Here is a 21,151-nt window from a genome sequence, read left to right as displayed (position 1 = left end):
TTTTTACTGAAAAACATTTGCCCAGTCAGTTGTCAAGTGAAATTATGAGCATGCATATTACAATCCTTTTAAAAAGAGAGTTTGGAAGGATAAAAACAAAGATATCAATGATGATTGGTTCTAGGTTTTCTTTTGGTTGTCTTGTTTTTTTCTTGAGTTTTCTGTAATGAACATAAGGAAAAATGTTTCACGTTCATATGTCATGTGAACTTCTGTTGAGTTGTACAGCAGTCTTAAGCAAGCTTTGTTGCTCAGAAGGGGCTGTACGTATTGTTCCAGAAATGTCAGGGTTTATGTATTTGAGTTAGAAATGCCAGTTGGCTCTCATCTACTTAGGATCATGGAATCTGGTTTTAATTATGTAAAATGGCATCTTTCATAGGTAAGGAAAATAAATTCCAGCCATTCCGGGGCTAGGGGAGAGGAAGGAGCAGAGAAGGGGCTTGAGGAATATTATGTTTTATTTTTACTGGTTTATATTAAGGTAACCTTGGGATTTATTTGGACACCTTGTTTTGTTTTCTAGGCCAAACACCAGAGCACCCTAGAAAGCTTAACTAAAAGAATGCTCATGTTTGACCCAGTCCCTGTCAAGCAAGAGGCCATGGACCCTGTCTCCGTGGTAAGTTTTCCAAAATTGAACACCTCTTCTTATTTATTCCAAGTGGCAAGAGCATTATTGTGTGTTGTGTTATTCCTTAAAGTTACTCATCTCTTGACAGGCATTTGGTGAACAAACTTTTCTCAAAGCCTCAGGGAGTAAGTGGAGCAAATACCCCCCAGCAACCGTGCGCCCTTGTATAAATGAGATCCACATCTCAAGACCTGTGCCCAACGCTCCTCAGGGTGTGATCGCACCGAACCTGGGTCATAGGCGAATCTGGTCATGGCAGAAGTAGACTTACAGAAACTCCTCAGTTACCAGCTTTTCAGTTTGGGCTCTCGGGATTATTGGTTTCAGCCAAAAAAAGTTCAGCCAGACTGATTTTTAAAAATTAATGTGGATCTGGGGACATTAAAAAAGAAGAAAAATCCTGTACTCAATGTTTATCATGGTTAGGAAGCAATTTTCGAATGTACTTTTATAAGAAATCTGCATCAAGAACATGATTATTTTGAGGGTTTTTTTTTTTTTTTTTTATTGAAGATCACCCCAATTATATAGAAAGAAGAGTTTCTTTAAAATGTTTGTGAATGTCCTTTTTTTAATACAGGAAGAAAAAAAATATTCCAGTTTGTCTCATTTGGTGTTCAGCATGTCCTTCACAGAGCTGATTTAAAAAGATGAAACCTAAAAAAAAAAAAGTCCTCATTCCTACATGTAAATGCATTCAGAATAAAAAGATTTGCTTAAAAACCTATGACAGCAGCTATGCTGAGCTGTGACTGTATGAGATGGCTGAGGAGAAGCTAGCGAAGGAGAGAACTTGGCGGGGAGAACGGGATTCCTTTCCACTTGGGAGAGTCTGGCTGGGAGGGAATCTTGTTCCGTGCGTCTTTCAACACCTTTGTGCTAAGCTAGCCCTCTGTGGGCCCGGCCCATCGAGATGCTTCTCCCCGCAGGTGGCTAGGAGTTTGGCCAGGTGTTTCCGTAGGTACAGCCCTGGTGCTGTGAACATGGGGCACGGGCAAGGACAGAAAGGGGTCCAAGGACTTGAGTCAGGGGGTGGCGTCCACCTACGGTGATCTGGTTGAGTGAATATGAAGTAACAAGACAGTGCTCCCACTGTGCCTTGCTCTTTTCTTCCATGGCTTGGAAAATAGTCACAAGGGGAAAAACTTGGCCTGCGTTGTGTATCTGAAGGTTGGTAATGACACGCTTGCAAAATTAGATCATCCTTATGCATCGGCTGCCGAGGCTCCTGCCAAAAATGTTTATACAAGACACAGGGGTCACTCGGAGGCCCTTGGAACTGAGTTGCCATGGATATTACTAAGCCAGTGAAGTGTTTACCACTGTGTACAATGAAAAGTTAGGTCCAAGTGGCTTTAAGGAAATAACATTTACATTCCAGCATGATAACTGGATAACCAAGTGTCTGAATGTGATAATAACCGAGCAGTAAGAACTTCATTAATCAAAAAAGTAAATTGACTTCTGATGTTATTTCGTGCTGTCCCCGTATTCATCAACCCCTTACACCAAACTATTGCATGATCACATTGGAGGAAAATTGAGGTGTAAAATTTCCCTATTAATTATATCCTTGAAATATGAATAGGTTTTTAGTACTGGAGAAGATGATTAATTTTATAAATGATGCAGAACCATCTTTGATGCATTTAATATTCAGTATACTTCCCATGCTTTTAATCAGGCATGAAAATAGGGCTCAAGAGCCAATTTAAAGCTCAAATGAAGATCCACATTGCTAAGTTGGTGTGATATAATTAAGTGTAAGGAAATGCACTTGACTGAAAAAAAAGGAAATAAAATGAATTTGAAGTAACAGTTATAATGCTGTAACTTATATAAATATATGAAGTTAAAATATGTAGAAGGAAATTTGCAATTAATGGTCTCTAGTTTTCAACTTTCAGCTAGCACTTAGAGAATTTAATGAGATCATTTCACCAAAAGTTAGTGTCAGTCCTTACAATGAAATTTCTTTTTCCTGCTTCAGCAAAACCTCAGTTAGTGGAAACATTTGGGGAGTGGGATGTTGTTATTATTTTAGTTAACAAAGTTAAATAAAAAGCTTTTGTTTCCACTCTGGAATCTTCAAATTTTATCTCTCCTGCCTCTGTAGGTGGAGTGTGCTAAACCTAATTTATTATTCCTTTATTCCTTTTTTTTTTTTTTTATTCCACCTTTGACCTGAAGGCTGTTTACCTATTTGGCATTTTGCTACAGTTTAGAGAAAGTAAGGAAGTGTCATTTCTCTCTTAGTGAAATAGAAGCCTTCAATGCCGTCCTCTGCTAATAAACCTTGTGCTTGGAGGCAAACACTAAGTTTTTGGATTGCCCTATTAAAATTTGCAAGAATGGGGAACAGAGTAGAAACCCACCCTGTGCTGTATTCTGCTACTTACTGTCAATGCAATGTTGGCAAACCACCAGCAGCTCCTGGAGCCTCTTTTCTTTTTAATTTGTAAAATTGGAGATGATCACGTATAGAATACAAGGTAGCATGTGAATATAGAATGCACATGTAAAAGAAATTGCTTTCTTGAAAGCATTTGAGTACACTTTAAAAGAAGGTTGAAAATTAATTTAATTCAGGAAGTGAGAAAGAAGACAAAGTTTTAAAAAGTATTTTCATATTTTATCCCTATAGGAAGATTAGTTTTGAATAAAGAAAGTGTTTTGTTTTTGTTTGTTTGTTTTTTGTTTTTTTTCTTGTAATGAAAATTGTCCCTCTAACAGACTCCTTCCAGGTTGAGAAGTACTTAAAATCAGTAGTGCCTCTGTTCTGTTCCAACAGAAACACATGACTTTTCTGAGCCTGGTAGAAAGAGAGCTTTCTACTTTTGTTTGCGTAGAAGGGTATGACATTTGCTGTTTCCAGAGTGTCTGTTTATACACGCACCACGCCTTCTTGCACTGGGAACCCCACCCTTGGTATGAAGATTCCTTTGACTTGCCATTGCCCTGTCACGGATATTCACTCTTTTTTTTCATATTAATGAGCAGTGAAATAGAGACTCCATCCATGTTTCGTGCAGTCACCCCATCCACTTAAACTGTCTTGGGATGGAAAACTCACCAAAACCATTCCCCATAAAACAAGAAATGACTGAAATTCTCACTTAAGTACAGTGATAGCTTTGAAAAATCATCCAAACCCTGTGCCTTTATCCCCGTCACAATTAATATCATTATTTTGGAGAATCAAAAGAACTGATACTTTCCTTAGTCTTGACAGTAGTAAAAACTTGCTCAGAGGGTGCATTAATTCACTTCATTCATTCATCAAGTGTTTGGTGAGCACCCATGCCAGACCCTCATCTCTCATTCTAATGAGAGGAAGCGATCCTCAAATGAATTACATGTGGTGTGCGGCTTGAACACGTGAATGTCAGTTACAACTCAGAAAGTACAACCCACGGCCACCCCTAGTGAGGGCCAGAAGGTCCTAGAGACCCTTGCCAGAGTCTGGTCTGCAGGCTGCTCTGCTCCAGCATATCAGGCATCCTTGGGTGAGCAGGTCTGCACCGGGGCATTGGGTGTCCATCAGTGGCCAGAGGAGCCTTTTCTACTTCATCAGCACTTGCCTCCTGTTTGGATTTGGTGCTAGTGCGGCACTTATTTGCACTGCTTTGTTAGAAGCCTGGAAAGGTCTGGAACAGAGCAGAAGCAACTATTACCAGGGTGTACTCAGTTAAGGCACACACCCGCAGCAAGCCCTGGATGGGTCCTTAGGCTGTGGAGAACCAGATTGCTGCAGGCTGATTGTAGCTGCTTGTGTGCTCCACCCAAATAAGTAAAGCACACACGTCCTATAGAAGGTTCTGATGAACATTGCTAAGGAATTTTCTAGTGAGATGGTTTGAGAAACCACATTTCTTAACCCTTTTACAAGGCGGTCAGACTGGAGAGAGTTAATTGTGTACTCTGTTGTGTATCCAAATGTGTACCCCCATCCTTTTGGCCCCATAGCCTTGCAAACACCGCCCATCACATCGGAATGGGGGACGGAGTGGGGGGGCATTCACTGGAGAGCATACTCAGCAGAAATGTGCATAATGTTTCTAAAACTGGGCTTTATGTATGGCTTTCTCTTTTTTTTTTATGGCTTGAGAAACCTGAGAATATTATTAAATTTGCAAATCTCCCAGGTTCTAAATTCCTACTTTCCTTAAACTCACCTCACAGTTAGAAAAAACCCAGCAATGACAGCAATAAAAGTGTGTCCTCATTTTGCTTTCTATTTAACTGCCAATAACTTGGCATTAAAATCTAGGTCATAGGGAGGTCTTTGAAGAATAGGGCTGAAAATATGGGAGCAGCTACATTTTGGTGAGTAGAAACAATTGGGAAAATGCTTTCCACTTCCTAAATTTTTGTTTCTAGCACCAGAACTTTTGCCCTTTTGAGATTTATAGAAGGCATGTTAACCTTGAGAAACAGAAGAAATCGTTTCCCCCTGTATTTAATTATGTCTTCAAACCCTTATTGTACATACTAGAATTTGTTTTCTTTTCTTTTCTTTTTTTTCTGTTAGTGAATCTGTGCCTCTTAACGTTCTTTATTTTAATATTTAAATGTAAATGTATTTAATATTATTATGGCTGCATGTTTGGGTCTCTCACCTTTGGTGGACTTATGTGTGCCTGGTTCTAAAGAACCCTTTTGATCCTTTCCCCTTTTGATTCTTGATACCTAACTCAAAGCTGTCTTTAAAGACAACCACTTAGGGGTGCCTGGGTGGCTTGGTCGGTTAAGCATCTGACTTCGGCTCAGGTCATGATCTCGCAGTCCGTGAGTTCAAGCCCCGCGTCGGGCTCTGTGCTGACAGCTCAGAGCCTGGAGCCTGTTTCAGATTCTGTGTCTCCCTCTCTCTGTGACCCTCCCCCGTTCATGCTCTGTCTCTCTCTGTCTCAAAAATAAATAAACGTTTAAAGACAACCACTTACATATTTTGCATTTCCTGATTGTATATCCTTCCACATCCTTGTTTTTAAGCAGTATTATCAGTGAAAATTCTTTCCCCTTTTAAATTGTATTTGAATGATTTACCAAATTTTCATACTAGAAATTAGTGGTTTTATTCTGTATCTCTTTATCATTTACAGCCGTGCTGTTCAAAAGGGGTCTATGCACCTAGGGCCACTCCCCAGAAATTCAGAATCTGCATTTTAACAAGATCGTCTGGTGACTTCGTGCACAGTAAAGTTTGAGAAGCCCTGATTGGGAAGTTCAGATGCATTATAGTGCAACTCCTTGTCTAGAAAGAGAAGGGACTTCGAGCACCACAGTGTGTGTTAAGCTCCTTATCTCATTGAATCCAATTTTAATTTTAACCTCACGACCTCCTAGGATACGGGTGTTCAATGTCACCTTGACAAGTTTTGCCATATCCTCATGGCACCTGCACTTTTAATATTTAGTAATTTTTCTTGCCCTCTTTTTTGTAGAATTGCTTTTTTAACGTAATAAACTTTTTCTGAAAAGGAAGTTTATATCGCTACTGTAAAAAAAAGTTTTTTTTTCTTGCTCATTTAAATAAACACGTAACCATTTTAAAGCACTGTGTATTTTTTGTGTATTCTCGAAGTATCTTCGGTACCCCCAGAGAGACGTGCACCATACTGCAAGAATCACTGCTCTACGAGATTATAGAGATTGCGTTGGCAGGGATAAAGAAGGGACAGAAGAACAAAACACATAATCTTAACGATGAGAAACTGACTTCAAAAGCAGATAAAGATAAATACTGCCAGGTCCCATGCTGCCCAGGAGAAGGGAGTTTTAGAAGCAGCTCTGGGGATTCTGATGCATAGCCAGGTGGAGATTTCACTTGTGGAGTCCCAGAAAGGAAAGGATGTGATCTCGGTAGTAATCCCAGTTAAAAAAAAAAAAAAAAAAACAAAACACCACTGCTGACCCACAATTATTTATAACTCACAATAGTGGCCACTGGGGGACTGGGGTAGCCCAGAAATTTATCATGCATTTAAGCTCCATTGGTGGGTTTTCTTGGTTGCATCATGAGCTGGTACTGCCTCAGAATCTGGAATGCATAGGCTTTTAGAGCTGGAAGAGAGGCATAGCATGTTGCTGATCACTTTCACTATACAATATTCAAATACAAGTAGTTTTCTGCAGATGGACTTGACATGTTATCACTAAAAATATCAGCTTCCCTAAAATACTCACGAGTAAAGGAAATAGCTTATATTGAGTTTAAAAAGCATCCGACAACAAAGACTTTTTTTCAAGTTTAGTTAAGGAATAGAAGTAATTCTAGTAGGGGTGCCTGGGTGGTTCGGTCGCTTAAGTGTCTGACTCTTGATCTCAGCTCAGGCAGTGATCTCATGGTTCATGAGACTGAGCTCTGTGTCAGGCTCTGCACTGATGGTGGGGAGCCTGCTTGGGATCCTCTCTCTCTCTGTCCCTCCCCAGCTGGTGCGCTCTCTCTCTCTCTCTCTCTCTCTCTCTCAAAATATCAATAGATAAACTTTAAAAAACATTTTTTTTTAAAGTAACTCTAGTGAATTCCCTGGCCAAGGACCACACCCATAGTATGCAATGATTAAGATTGATTTGTATTTAAAGTTGGTAATATTCCATTATTCTGAATCCATAAGAGAGAAAGGTATTTAAAGATAAATTAGGTCAGTTGTAAGACAGACCTTAGTTTTTTGGAGGAAACAGACCATTGATCATCCTCTTTTGATGAGGTGGTAGGAAGGTATAGAAGTGCAGACACTGGGCCTTGGTTTGTGTGCAAGTCAAAGTCACTTCAAGCATCACGGGACCTTGTTTGTGTCATATTAGCTGTTTCTTATAGTTCTGTGTCACGCACAAATTTGGAAATCAAGTCACCTTCAGCTTCATTCAAACTGTTGGAATAAGACCATTGAATGCGTTGGGGCCATGGATATGATTACGCTGTGGTGGGTGACCTTCAAAATATAGGTGGGGAGGATGACTGCCTGGGACTGCAGTGTCTCCTGGGATGTAGGGCTATTACTGCTAAAACCAGACCACAGACCATCCCGGGAAAACCAGGACTGTGGTCACTCTAGTCATGGTCGGTCACCAGCTAAAGCCCCCCGCCCCCAAAGGTACTACTGTGCAGCTGTTTCTCCATATTATACACAAGTGTGTCGTGAGACTGTAAATGCCCTGCTGAGGTGAAGGATGGAGAGCATTTCCTGCCGACCCAGAAGCCCCATCAGCAAAGCAACGAGGTTCATTGGCTTGGCTGGTTGTTGGTGAACCCCAACACGGAACTTCTCCCGATAAAGGCCCACGAGTCTTCTGTTTATAACCTGTTTCAGAATTTTGCCGGGTGTCAACCTCAACCTTAACATTTGACATGGGAAACATCTTAGAATTAAATGTGAGGTTTTTCACGGTTATCCCATTAACCTTAAAGTTTACTAGACCAGCCCCCTCCTAGCGTTTTCAAGGGTCGGTATCTAAATGTAAACCACTTTTGGAGGTCCATGTAACTGAGAGCACCTTCTTGCACATTTTTGTCTTAGTTCATGTTTCAGGCGAATGCACCTGTGTCACTGCTTGTACGTTTCTGTTTCTCCTTCCCAATAGTCATACCCATCTAATTACATGGAGTCAATGAAGCCCAACAAGTACGGAGTCATCTACTCCACGCCGTTACCTGATAAGTTCTTCCAGACCCCGGAGGCCCTGTCTCACGGGATGCAGATGGAGCCAGTGGACCTGACCGTGAACAAGCGGAGTTCGCCGCCCTCTGCGGGGAATTCTCCTTCCTCACTGAAGTTCCAGCCCTCGCACCGGAGAGCCTCGCCTGGCCTGAGCATGCCTTCTTCCAGCCCACCGATGAAGAAGTACTCGCCGCCTCCCCCGGGCGTGCAGCCCTTCGGCGTGCCGCTGTCCATGCCCCCGGTGATGGCCGCCGCCCTGTCCCGGCACGGCATCCGCAGCCCCGGGATCCTGCCCGTCATCCAGCCCGTCGTGGTGCAGCCGGTCCCCTTCATGTACACCAGCCACCTCCAGCAGCCGCTCATGGTCTCTTTGTCGGAGGAGATGGAAAACTCAAATAGCAGCATGCAAGGTAACCGCCACTGGGGACAGCTCTGCGGCTCCTGCCTAGCATCGGGGTCTGCGCCCACCGGCTGGCTCCGCGGGGCCACAGAGGAGGCAGCGACAGCACCCCTGTACTCTTCAAGGAGCCATTCCCCTTAGAGCCTGCCCGCCTGAGGCGTTTCCTTTTGTTGGGGGAGGGGGGGCAAGTGTTGATACTGGAAGAGCTCCCAAGAATCAGGCTGTTTAATGAATGCCATGAAATGGTTACTTTTACCGCGTAATTGTCAACTTTGAGATACTAAAGATCCCGACTTTATATTTTGCTTCATTGAATGCCAACCAAAAAAGACATTAATTTAATAAATGCCTTTGTTCATGGTGATAACTAAAGGTTACTAAAAGCCGCCTCGTTTACTGGCTGTTTGGAGGCAGAAGACTATGGGGTTAAAAGGTGATAACGCAAATTCCTAAGGAAGAACCATTTGGGGGCTGATGTGCTCAAAGTCCAGCTTCCTGTATGCATGCCACTTGCTGCCAGAGTGGTTGTCAGGGGAAACACACCCCGCAGATTTGTTTCTGCCATAATTTTGCTAAAGGCAAACAGATACTCCACACATCAGCGTTGTAGGTAGAAGCTGTGCACTAAACTTTTAAAAGCTGAAATTGGTAAATTGTACATGGAGTGACTTTTCTATTTTTATTTTTTAGTACCTGTAATTGAATCCTATGAGAAGCCTATATTACAGAAAAAAATTAAAATAGAACCTGGGATTGAACCACAGAGGACAGATTATTATCCTGAAGAAATGTCACCCCCTTTAATGAACTCAGTGTCCCCCCCGCAAGCACTGTTGCAAGAGTAAGTATGTTCAGGTCTACCCGACATTGGCGTAGCAGCGTGCATCTTGGGACCTGGAATGGAAGTGCAGGCTTCCAACTCAGGGTGTGGTGTGGATTGCCAGGGACACCTCACAGTAGGGGGCAGCCACTGGGAAAACGGGAAAATCTCCAAAGACAATGTGTCCCACTATATGGACTGTCTTATAACATTTACGTCAAGTTTGCAGTAAATCGGTCACTCGTGATTTTGCCACCTTGTCATGTAAATCATTTTTATTCTTTTTTTTTTAAATCCTTCCAGACTGTACATAGGTTTCCCATAATCTTAATCCCCATATGGATTGAATTTGGTATTCCAGATAGTCTACTTAAGGTTGGATCATGAAAACTTTACAGGACATACATCGTCCTTCCAATTGTCACTTCTAATACTGTTTCTACGAAGGGGCATCACAAGCCCAAAGGAGTCACTCCAAAAAAGGCCTGGGAATAGTGGTGGCAACAGGAAGTTGCCCATGTAGCTCAGAGAAGTTAAGCATTGGAGTAACCCACCCACTATCTCTGGTGTTTGAAAATCACATCTGCCCTTGGAATGTTCAGTCTGCTTCAGAACTGCCGTCCAGTAGGAAGGTTTCTGTATCAGTCTACATCCAAGCACTGAACTGTAGTTTGTGTTAGGTCTAACTCGCTCTAATGTGGTGGCGTCATACACAAGTTAAATAGCATCATTGATGGGATTTGCAACAATAGATATCCTTGCCTTCTACCAGTGATTACACTGGAGGCTGTGTTTGTAGTAGCTAAGAAGGTGGCCTTCGGATTGGACATCTTGGATCCCAGCTCTGCTCTCCACCATATGTATGACCTTGGGCTTGTCACTTAATCTTGCCTTGTTTCCTCTTTATTTGCATTATTGATTATAATTATTTTTCTTGTAATTGTCTTGTGTTATGGCTCTTTCAAGGTTGGATTTAATGACCAGCTTCCTAGTACAAAGGCAACAGTTATTGTTTCCTCCGGGACCCTTCCATCTTCTTTCTCCCATATCACTTTTTTCCAACTTGAAACAATGTTCTGCCCACCTTTCTACGTCATCTTTTCCCCTCTCCCTTACACAGTTAATTCTGCAACAGAATGTGAATTCTCTGGCTTTCGAACAGCTATTTTCTGGAACTTAAAACATATTCTAGTTCTATCCACAGTCAACCCAAGTAGGTGCCTTTGTAGTAGGTCACGTTAATTGCCCATTGTACCAAATCGTAGTTATTTGGGGGGAGGAGGTAGTTGGCCTTTACTCCCTGGTAGGCAAAGAAGAGAATGGAATCCTATGACCAGCCACATCAGCAGGGAGAGAGTGTGTCTGATGGACTTGTACGTTATTACCTTTCACAATTGCATAATGCCCCCGCCCCCCATGAAACTTTCCCAGATGTTTTCAAAGGAGTTATTTCATTTCCCCCATAACAAGCATGTGGGAGTCAGAGCAAATGGAGAACTGATGAGCCAAGACATGAGATAACTCGCCTTATAATCATACTGTGAACAGCAGGGGGGCCTGGGTTTGACCTCCTGTCACCAGATGACTGCTCTTCCTGCCACGTTGTCCATATCTAACCAGTGCATCCCACTCCTGCTCTCAGGTGAAAGGGAACACAGAAGGACTAGCCAAAATAGACACATCTTCTAGACTGAGTTACCTCCTTTTTTTTTTTTTTTAATGATGCCAGGTGTCTCTGGCAAGTTAACTGGCAACATGACTTGCACGTGTCATTGTTCCTGCACAGGTGATGAAAAAGATGCTGTAAAACTAAATAAAGCCACGTGCCCAAGAGAGAGGAATCCATTGACTGAAGAAGGGTTATTCCAAAGTCGAGGTTATTATGAATTACATTGTAAAACATTACAGAAGAAAAATACTTGAAGGCTATATTCTGCTACTGAAAGAAAATATTTTTTCTCATTTTAAGTTAAGATTCTTTTGACGATCTCAAGCTCAGTGGCTTTTAATGATTAATGAGTAATATGCTTATGTTAATGCTGACCCAAGAATGCATTTTGCTCCTCAAGAAATTCAACAGATTAGCCACAACTGGGACGTGTAGTCTTTAAGCAGTTCTCTCACAGATGTGATTAAGTAATGTCTTGGAGTGTGCCCAGTAGCAGCCCACATAGGAAACCAGCTAGCCAGGAAAGAATCGATTGAAACCAAGTGCCTAGTCCCATTGCAATGAGGCAGGCCCGATAATATTTGCCTTCTGAAACCCTTCCTTGCCAAAGGTGGAATACAAAGTGCAGTTTGGAAACCCATTTGCTTGGACATAGAGTTACAGCTTTAGAATTATTTTTAAAGGCACTCAAATGGCTATCAGCTTCCTTTTTTTTTTTTTTTTTTTTTTGTATCTTTACATATGTGAAGTGTATTTAGAGTGAAGAGCTTGAGGGTCAGATTTCCCCCATGTAATTGTGTGTGACTTCTAGCAAATTTAAGAGGGGGTCGGCTTAACTCAAAACAATGACCAGGTATCTGATACGTAATAGCTGTTCTTATTTCTTGGTTGTAATGATCCCAAACAGCGTCTTTAAAAGTGGGGAGTACAGAAAGAGTGAGTTCTATAGACCCTGCCCTCCAGCCCCTGCCTGCACCAGTATCTGGCTCTTTAGAAATGGGGCGTGAATGATGCCACCTTTCAAGGTAGATGTCGGCTTGAGCAGAGATTTCACTTTTTGGTGTTGGGACATCCCAAAAGAACTCTTCACGAGATTCAACAGCCGTAGGGGCAAAGTTTGCAATTGGGTTTCTGAACCTCAAAATAGTAACAGTAATTAACCATAATATTTAGTAGATTTACATCTGGAACAGACGTTATCCTGCAGAGTGTTGTATACATTACCCACAACTTTCTAGGATCACGTTATTATCATCGTCCCCATTCTACAGAGAGGCACAGGGAGAATACCTTGCCCGGGGTCACAGGGACTCGCAGTGACAGAGCTGGGATTTGATGTTGGAGCACACAGCCTTGTAATGTACCTTTGTATGCAAAATGAGCTGGAAAAGGCAGACAAAACCAGTGCACAGAAACTGTTAGACACATTCCCAACCCATAAAATCTAATAATTGGGAGAGACTTCCAAAGTCACCTGGGATACTCCCTCAGTATCCCAGAGGCATAGGAGATACAAATTAACCAACCATTCAGCCTTTTCCCCCAGCATTTTATTTCCTGAAGTTTTCTTAATGAAGACGAAACGTTTCAATCAACGGCATTAAGGTTGAAAGTTAGAAATAAAATAAACTGACAACTCTTCTTTTTATTGAAGGATTTTAAATTAATAATTTAGCTTTATAAACGCAACGTGTCCATAGACCTGTCACTTCTCTATTTTCTCTGTTTGTACATCTATATAATTGAAGTCCTTGTCCCCCTGCCCTCCCCCACTAGTTCATGTTCACTTTTCCATGTATCTGAACTTGGCTATTTTATCCTTCTGTATTGCTCCCACTAAACATCAAGGTAGGAAGGTAAAGTGATACTCAAAACTGACAGTTTTCTTTGCTACTAATAGATGTGAGGAATAAGTAAAATCACTTAAAATCAATGCCCCTTTTATTCTTTTTCCACTTACTTCTTAGCATGCCTGGAAAAGTTACTGATAAGGAACATGTATTCAGATTTTTACCAAGATAAAAGCAAGTTTCATTTCAGGAGCTCCCTTTTGATTTTTATGGCAAAATTTTATCATCCTTTTTGAATCTCACAAGCTTGAGCATTTACGCTCATCAGATTCCCTCTCTCCTCGTCCACGCTTGTACAGAAAATTCATGGGTTATTTGGAACATTTTAAGAACTATGGATTCAAATTTATAAGACGAGTCTTTCATTACTGTTGGAGGCCAGTTCCATCAGCTTGTAATGTATCAAGTAATTAGTCGTTAGGAAGGCAAATGAATAGATTAGAATTTTTTAATTACTGACATTAATCAGCAGAGGAAGCCTGAGAAAGCTTTACAGACTTTCCCCAGCTCTTCCCCATCTGCCTCTTCTCTCCACCAGATTCCTTGAGAAAAAGAGAAAGTTTAGAGCAATGGTGTTGGACATGATTTGATTTCAAACCCACCCTGGAAAGGTGAGCCGACGCAGGAGTGGGTCTGGGTGAGCGGCCGCAGGAAGGCAGGGAGACGCCAGGTCCCGTGAGAGCCCAGGGCTGCACTTGGGAGCCATTGTCAGGACTGAGACACTTCCTTGCCTGACTGCTAGCGCTGCACCCAAATTCTCCCTCAAGCAGGAATAACAGTACCAGTAAAGGTTTGAGGTGGCGAAAACAGCAGTGCTGTTATTATCATTATTATTTTCTTTTTCTGTTTTTTTTTTTTTTTTTTTTTTGAAGGGCCAGAATTTGAAACTCAAATGTGAATTGGTCATCTTTGAGAGAAGCGAAATGCCAATTAGGTAAAGGATAAAATGTGGATACAGTAGGCATTGCCTGAGATTTGGGAATTCGACCTTTTTCATTTTTCCCTAAAGGACAGTGATGAAAATCAGGACAGCCTGCGAAAAGACATTCGCAGTGCTGAGCATCGCTTAGTGCCACAAGCTACTATAAATAGGCAACTTTTTACTGAGGGAAAGAGACTCTCCTAGCTCCTCCATCTCCCTCTAGCATAGCACCTAACCCTTCTTACTGTCATTACTTATCTACATGTCTGTCTCCCCCTAGAGTGTGAGCTCCTCGAGGGCAGGAACCCTGTTTTTATTCATCTTTGTGTCCGGGTGCCAAGCACAGTGCCTGGCTCATGGTAGGTGCTCACTCAATGTTTGTTGAATGAATATAGCAGTGCTTCTTGGGTTGATCCGCTAATTTCCTTTTATTTATTTCGTTGGGTTTTTTTGTTTGTTTGTTTTTGCCTAGTGTCGTTAATGCCTTTGGTAGACGGAAGAAAAGGAAGAGCCTTTCACTCAATGTTTTACGTTTAACATTGGCTTTCATAGGAATCACCCTTCAGTCATAGTGCAACCGGGGAAGAGACCTTTACCTGTGGAATCTCCGGACACCCAGAGGAAGCGGAGGATACACAGGTGTGACTATGACGGATGCAACAAGGTGTATACTAAAAGCTCCCACTTGAAAGCGCACAGAAGAACACACACAGGTATCGGGAATATAAGACTCACTCCATCTTGCTTCTTAAGAAATACTAAAATGGAACGTCAAGAACAAACGTTCTAGCTCTCAGAGGTTATTATACTGAAATTGTTCCAGGCGTCTTGAAAGTTAGCAGAGTCGTCTACAGATGTCTCTGCTCATCGTGAAAAATGAGCCTTGTGATGAAGGGTTTATTTTTGTAATAAGTTACAGTAGATTAAAGGTTAATTCTGTAACAGTGGAGTTCTGTACTCTGCGTTTAAGGGACAGAGAGAGGGATGGAAAGGCTGCTGGAGCAGAGAGAAAAGGACTCTTAACCATGGGCCTGTCTCACCAAGGATGTGGCCTTCATATGGGCCATCATTTAATCAGTGTTGCCCATCATCGGATTCACAATGGCAAAACCCAGTTTTTTATGCAGAACAAACAAAGGTAGCAGTTTACAGAAATGGAATTCAAATGGAAGACTTGTTGAAAGAAAGAAAAGTAAAGATATTTGGGTGATTTGTGTCTTCCTAAAACTGAGGGAACTTCTGTGCTGTTGCCTGCGTATTTGTTCTAGGGTCTTTTTTATTCTGTCCAGTATTGACTATAGACCATGCAGCCGGATCTTACAAAAACTCATCATATGGGTGAAGAAAACATAAAACTGTTGCTTTTGCTCTTGAACATTTTGTAAGCAAAACATCTTAAGGAACCCATACACAAACGATTTACACCGCCTGATTAATTGCAGTCAGTATTGGTCCTTAATGTTTATAATAGGCCTCATCTGACCTAACCTCAAACCCTTCAGTGTGAAATTCTAGTATAACAGCAGTGGTCCCCCGTGTACGTTTCCTTAACTCAGCATGTAGTTTGTTTGTTTTTGAGCCTTCTGTGAGTCATTTGTATTGGGAATGTTTACAAAAAGGGAGAATTTGGGATTTGGAAGAGAAAAGAGAAGGAAAGTGGTGGCGGTGTGGAAGTAAAGTTTTCAGTGACTCCCCGGGAGAGAGAAAGCAGAGGGGAAGTCGGCTTGTGTACCACTGAGTTCTTGGGCTTTGTCGTGGTATAATTACAGAGGGAACTGAGGGCGATAGCCTTGTGTTCAGAGAAACATCCAATCAGCAATGCCAAGAAAACTAGTAAAAGCATCCCCAGGGCATTAATGGGACCCTACAGGTAGACATTACAAATTTCCAACCTAATATTAAAAAGACATTGGATATTTGAGTAAGAATTTAGATGCAGGAAACATACCTCAGCGTTTATATTCAGTGAAGCAAAGCAGACAATACAGTTCTGAATATCTCATTGAAATACCAAGGGATGTCAATCCTTAAAATGTCTAGAGAACAAGTGATAGTAAATGGGAATTAATTTGTGATGCCCATTTGCCCATTAACATGTAAGATTGCCACGAACAATACTTTTCATTTATAAGAGCCTTCATACTGGCTCTCCCTAAGATTTCGCCCAAGGGTCTCCTGTTCCTCAGCTGCCTGTTACCATTATCCCACAGGACAGGGCTGGAGAAACCGGGCTTCTGACAGGGCAGGAAGGAATTACTGTGTTTTTAGTATGTCTGAATTAGAGCATTATACTTAGGCATAATTGCAGTCGATGAAACAAAAGAGAAGATGTTGAAATCGCTGCCAGATTTTTTGGTTGATAGAGGCTTCTCATTTTTAGGAAACTGTTGAAATAGTAAGAAAAATCCCACAAATGCTAGCACCACATATAACTAAGCACCTCAGTAGCTTTAAGACTTGGAGATAAACAAATACAGATCACCAGCTGTTTCCTAAGGTACTCATCCCTACCTTTGAGGGCAAAACCAAAATTATTTGCTAGCTCCTCAGAATGGATTTCAGTGGCTTTATGCTTTAAGAACTCTTAAAGCATCCTTCTCCGCTGCCCACTTCTTTTTTTTTTTTTTTTTAGATGAACTTACCTTGGAGATACTATTTGCCAAGAGTTTTAGCTCAAAAATCTTAGATTCACAATTTTTACTAATTAATAGCCTTTTGCCCTCAGAAAAAATAAGCTCTTTTCGTTTTTCCTTTTTGCAGGAGAAAAACCCTACAAATGTACTTGGGAAGGATGCACATGGAAGTTTGCTCGGTCTGATGAACTAACAAGACATTTCCGAAAACACACTGGAATCAAACCTTTCCAGTGCCCAGACTGTGACCGAAGCTTCTCCCGTTCTGACCACCTTGCCCTACATAGGAAACGCCACATGCTAGTTTGAATGCCTCCGTCCCCTGCCTCATCGTGGCTCCCCGTTCTCCCGGCTCTCTCTCTCTGTCCTCCTTCCCATTATCTAACTCATTTTTTACATGTACGTTTTAATTTTGATTCAGCTGGCCTGAATCTCTGAATTTATATCATTCAAGCTTCCATATGGTCAGTAGTAGATATTCTCTAATCCTCCTCTCCTTACCACGGGTCAGACCTAAAGAATGTGAACACTTTTTTTTTTTTTTTTTTTTTTTTCCGGGGATGCTAAGCAAACCCTTCTTACAGATACGTTTAATGTAATGAGAACAAGGGAACATGTAAACTTAAAATAACCAATTGTCGGTTCCTCCGTGTATTTCTCAAAAGAATGTCAAAGTAAATGTATTAGAAATACAGTATCCAGCCTGCTAGTCCTTGCCAGGGACGTTCATACCTCTGTGCCCTGTGATCGTATTTTGTGCTCGCCAGCAAGAAGGGTGGACCCTTTCCTCAGATTAACTAGAAGTGCAGCAAGATTTCAGGTAGGACGGTCAACTGGTCCATTGTCCTTCACAAATCCTGCTTGTCAACTTGGATTTATCACTTCATCTAAATTAAGTCCCTTATACTCCTTTGTGCCTGCAGCTAGTAAGGAGGCCTCTCCACCCCTGGAGGTGAGCCAGAGTTGCTGATTTAGGTCGGTGATGTCTGCCAGTTAAAGGCTGGATGCTATACTTGGATGGCACAGAGCCTGAACGAAGGGGCATTCGTCAGGGGAGAAGCAGTGGGGGCAAAGGAGGAAGCCGGCCATTCCTCCTGGGCTGGGGCTTTTCGTTCAGTGAGGTTTCATCGTGTGGTTAGCTGTGCAGTGCTCTCCCAGAGCGGCCGTCTCTGTGTTTGGCTGTGCAGAAGCAGAGCCAGATACTGATGGGGTTGTCTGTGCACCTGTCTCCATTCCTCTGATGTCCTTAACGTGGATCATCAAGCATTTGATAGTAGGGACACAAAAATATTTGCCCAGTAATGGTAAGAAAAATCTTTCAGGTAAGAGTATGGATGATGGCCTTTCTTTTACCCAACCTACTCACAGGGTTTTTTGCAAACAGGGAAAACATTGAGCAGTAACTGTATTCCCATATCAAATGAATCATACAGCTTTTATACAGAAGCTCTTCTGTGTGAACTGTAAGGTGCCAAGGTGGCCGTCATTTGTGTTTGTGATACATATCATAAATAAGGATCTGCTAACGCTGTAGTAGATTCATTCAATTTAAGACCCGAGTGACACTATTTGTAAATATAACTAGTTGTGAAGCACACATACCTTCATTCGGGGGACAGATTTCTGAAAAATAAAGAAAACCACAGTTCAGGGATTCGCGTATTAATAGCTCAAAAATTCCCAAGCATTTACTGTTAAGGAGCTGGAAATCAATCATTGTCAAGTATCCCGTCAGAAGAAGCTGAAAATGACTCGTGTTTATGTTAAAGATAAATAGCGCCATTATTTGGGGGAAGTTTTTTGTTTTTGTTTTTGTTTTCAAAAGCTGGCTTTTGAGCACCATAGTCTAAATGCCAATAAAAATAATTCATGCATAGAAATGTCATTGGTCCTCAATTTGAAGAAAGTGGGCGACGGTGGTCAAATGTGGGTGCATACAACGAAATGCGCCTTCACCCCTCGATAAAGGATGGAAGAGAAGAGAGAATGGAATCCTGAAGATTCAGCCCAGGCGCGACTCAGGATCCAACACAACCTTAACTGGGAGGAATACATTGTTCAACTGTTTTTAAAACATCAGTGAATGAGTGATTCTGGAGGCCTGCAAATCACGTGGGGAGCTTACTTTGACGGCGCTATGTTAATAAAAGTTAGTTGTAGGGACTGTGCACCTAAGAGATCCCACTCATCAGCCCTCTGAACCAGCTGAAAGGAAATGTGGAGAGACACAAAGTAATTTGTTACCTTCTTGGCACTTGGTTGTGATTCTCTCTTTTTTTTTTTTTTTTTGTAAGCACTGCAGAATTTGTTTAGAATATTAAAACATCCTAATTGGGCTTTTTTTTTTTGTTCGTGTTGCTGCAACTATGACATGAATTGAAAGATAAAAATGGCTCTTGGGAAAGTAGGTATTGTCTGTACTGTAAATGCTTTGTCACATTCATGCCAAAGTGTTTGTTTCTAGAAGTGATTCTTGTACAACACACTGAAGAATCAAGTTGGAATGCAAGGAACTTTTTTGTTTGATGGAGATAACCAGATTATGTGTTCCAACCCATATAGAAGGTAGGGGAAAAAAAGGCAAGAAAGGGTAGAGTCGATCATCTTTGAATAATTAGCTTTGAGTGTGAGAGTCCAGTTAATAGAAAGCTTCGTAGGTTCTCATGAAATTTGATGTGTTTGTTATGGCATATTTAAATTTTGTTCAAAAGAGCAAGCAAGACCCTGCAAAGACTATTACGTGACTATTCAGCTTGCTTAGATTGTGGTAACAGTTCATTAACAGATCCATTTTAACTCTGAAAGAAAAGGCAACCCAGAGAAGCCATTCTCTGTTCCCATGCTGGTCTGCATACTTTAGTTACCAATTGGCTCTTAACCAAATTTTTCTTTTTTTATATATATATTTGTATTTACTATGATAGTTGAGAAATTTAGTCTCTTAGACATTTTTAGCTGTTATTGTGGAAGACCTCAAATACAGGATAAGATGCCCTTCAACATGTGGTCTTAATGATGTGCCATGTTACTATCAAAGGTGGTTTTAATTGCAATATTTTAAATTGATGCGAATGATCTGTAAACATGAAGTTAGTGTTGTATAAATTCTGTTAGAGTTTCTTTTGATTATTGTCCAAGTGTCGTCTTGGGGAAGTCAGAGAGTTTAAGGCTGAATCCATCATATTTTAGAGTTCTAAAATGTGAATCTACACCATAAATGGGCATTAACATTCTAAATCACCTGGTATGGAGAATGTGTTAGCATAGCTGTGTTCAACTAAGGAAGTGCTAAATACGTGGAAGTTTCAAGAGCCTTGGAACAGATTTGTAGGGAACTGTAGATGTAAATGTATATTTTATTAAACACCCATCTGCACTATCAGTGTTGCACTAATGTGGAATTTGAAAGACTTTATTGCTGATACTGTATATCTGCACGTCATTCCTGATTAGATTGTTTTAAAGACAATCTCAAAGATCTAAGATTTTAAAATAATTTGGTTTGAAAATATACAGTCATCTTGAAGGAATTGCTGTTATACATGAAGTTGCTCAGAGTTGTCTTTATTCTCTTCTTGGTCAAGGTTAACAGTTTCTAAATGATCGCAAATTCACTTAAATAATACATTTACAAAGCCATTTTACATGCATTAAACGAGGGCTACAATAATATTACGTTTTACAAATACTAGCACTTTTTTTTTTTTTTTTTTTTGCTGTTATGTACTTAGTGTTAGAGGGTCAAAGTAATCTTTCTGCTTAGCATCTCTTAAACCATACCTGCAACTATAGCAGGATTATTACATTTACAGTACTTTAATACTTGTATAAACTATGCAGAAATTTTTAATAAAGTGTAATATATTTTATAAGCTAATAAGACTGAATGGGTAAAGGTTTTTAGCATGCGTTAGTATACTTGCAAATACTGAAACATTTTGGTAATCTTTCTTACTAAAGATGTGAATGTTTAATGTACCTTCTCTGTTTCTACTCTGTAGTCCGATGGGAATTCAGTAATGACATTTTGTCATGTCAAACTGTGAACATAAATTTGTACTGTACAGTCCTCATATACTATATACAGTATGCAATATATGTATTATATACTTGTTAATAAAACCATCAGAATATTAAGTGAGATCATGTGATTACTATACATACAGTGACCCCTAAGAGCAAAACTTAGCAATGTGACATGTAAGAGACATCACTTAGAAAGTTCAAAGTGAATCGTTCTTTGATAGGCAATTGTTGATGCAGGGAAAGAAAAATCAATCTAATGGGAAGATGAACTGAATGAGTGAGCTTAGCTCTGAAGGTTTGTCCCTGGTTTTCTGGTAGGAAAGTCTTCTGCAACAGGGAATCTTCAAACCATAAACTGGTAGACAACCCACCACGAATCCACAAACTTACTTGCTGCATTCTTGGAATATTTTTTTGTCTATGACACCCACCTTCGTCCAACAAGGGTTTTCAGTGCCTTGTATTAAAAGATACAATGTATAATACTTTACATTTTTAAGTACGAGATCAGGATTCACAGCTTGGGGGGCAAGACA

At 40.9% G+C, this 21,151-nt stretch overlaps 1 protein-coding gene across 2 annotated transcripts in view; it reads left to right on the top strand.

Moving 5' to 3' along the window:
- KLF3 (KLF transcription factor 3) overlaps positions 1 to 20,726 on the top strand; it is a 35,273-nt gene extending 14,547 nt beyond the window's left edge. For both annotated transcript variants that reach the window (XM_019414271.2, XM_019414281.2), the window contains exons 2-6: positions 527 to 622; positions 8,219 to 8,705; positions 9,386 to 9,536; positions 14,509 to 14,669; positions 16,717 to 20,726. In XM_019414271.2, the coding sequence (XP_019269816.1) occupies positions 566 to 622; positions 8,219 to 8,705; positions 9,386 to 9,536; positions 14,509 to 14,669; positions 16,717 to 16,898 (1,038 nt within the window). In that variant the 5' untranslated portion in view covers positions 527 to 565 and the 3' untranslated portion in view covers positions 16,899 to 20,726. The remainder of the gene's footprint in view (positions 1 to 526; positions 623 to 8,218; positions 8,706 to 9,385; positions 9,537 to 14,508; positions 14,670 to 16,716) is intronic.
- The last annotated feature ends 425 nt before the right edge of the window (positions 20,727 to 21,151 follow it).

The sequence above is a fragment of the Panthera pardus genome, unplaced genomic scaffold, assembly GCF_024362965.1.
Source record: "Panthera pardus isolate Hobbes unplaced genomic scaffold, ASM2436296v1 HiC_scaffold_13, whole genome shotgun sequence".
Taxonomy (NCBI): domain Eukaryota; kingdom Metazoa; phylum Chordata; class Mammalia; order Carnivora; family Felidae; genus Panthera; species Panthera pardus.
This window is presented reverse-complemented; position numbering and strand designations above follow the sequence as displayed.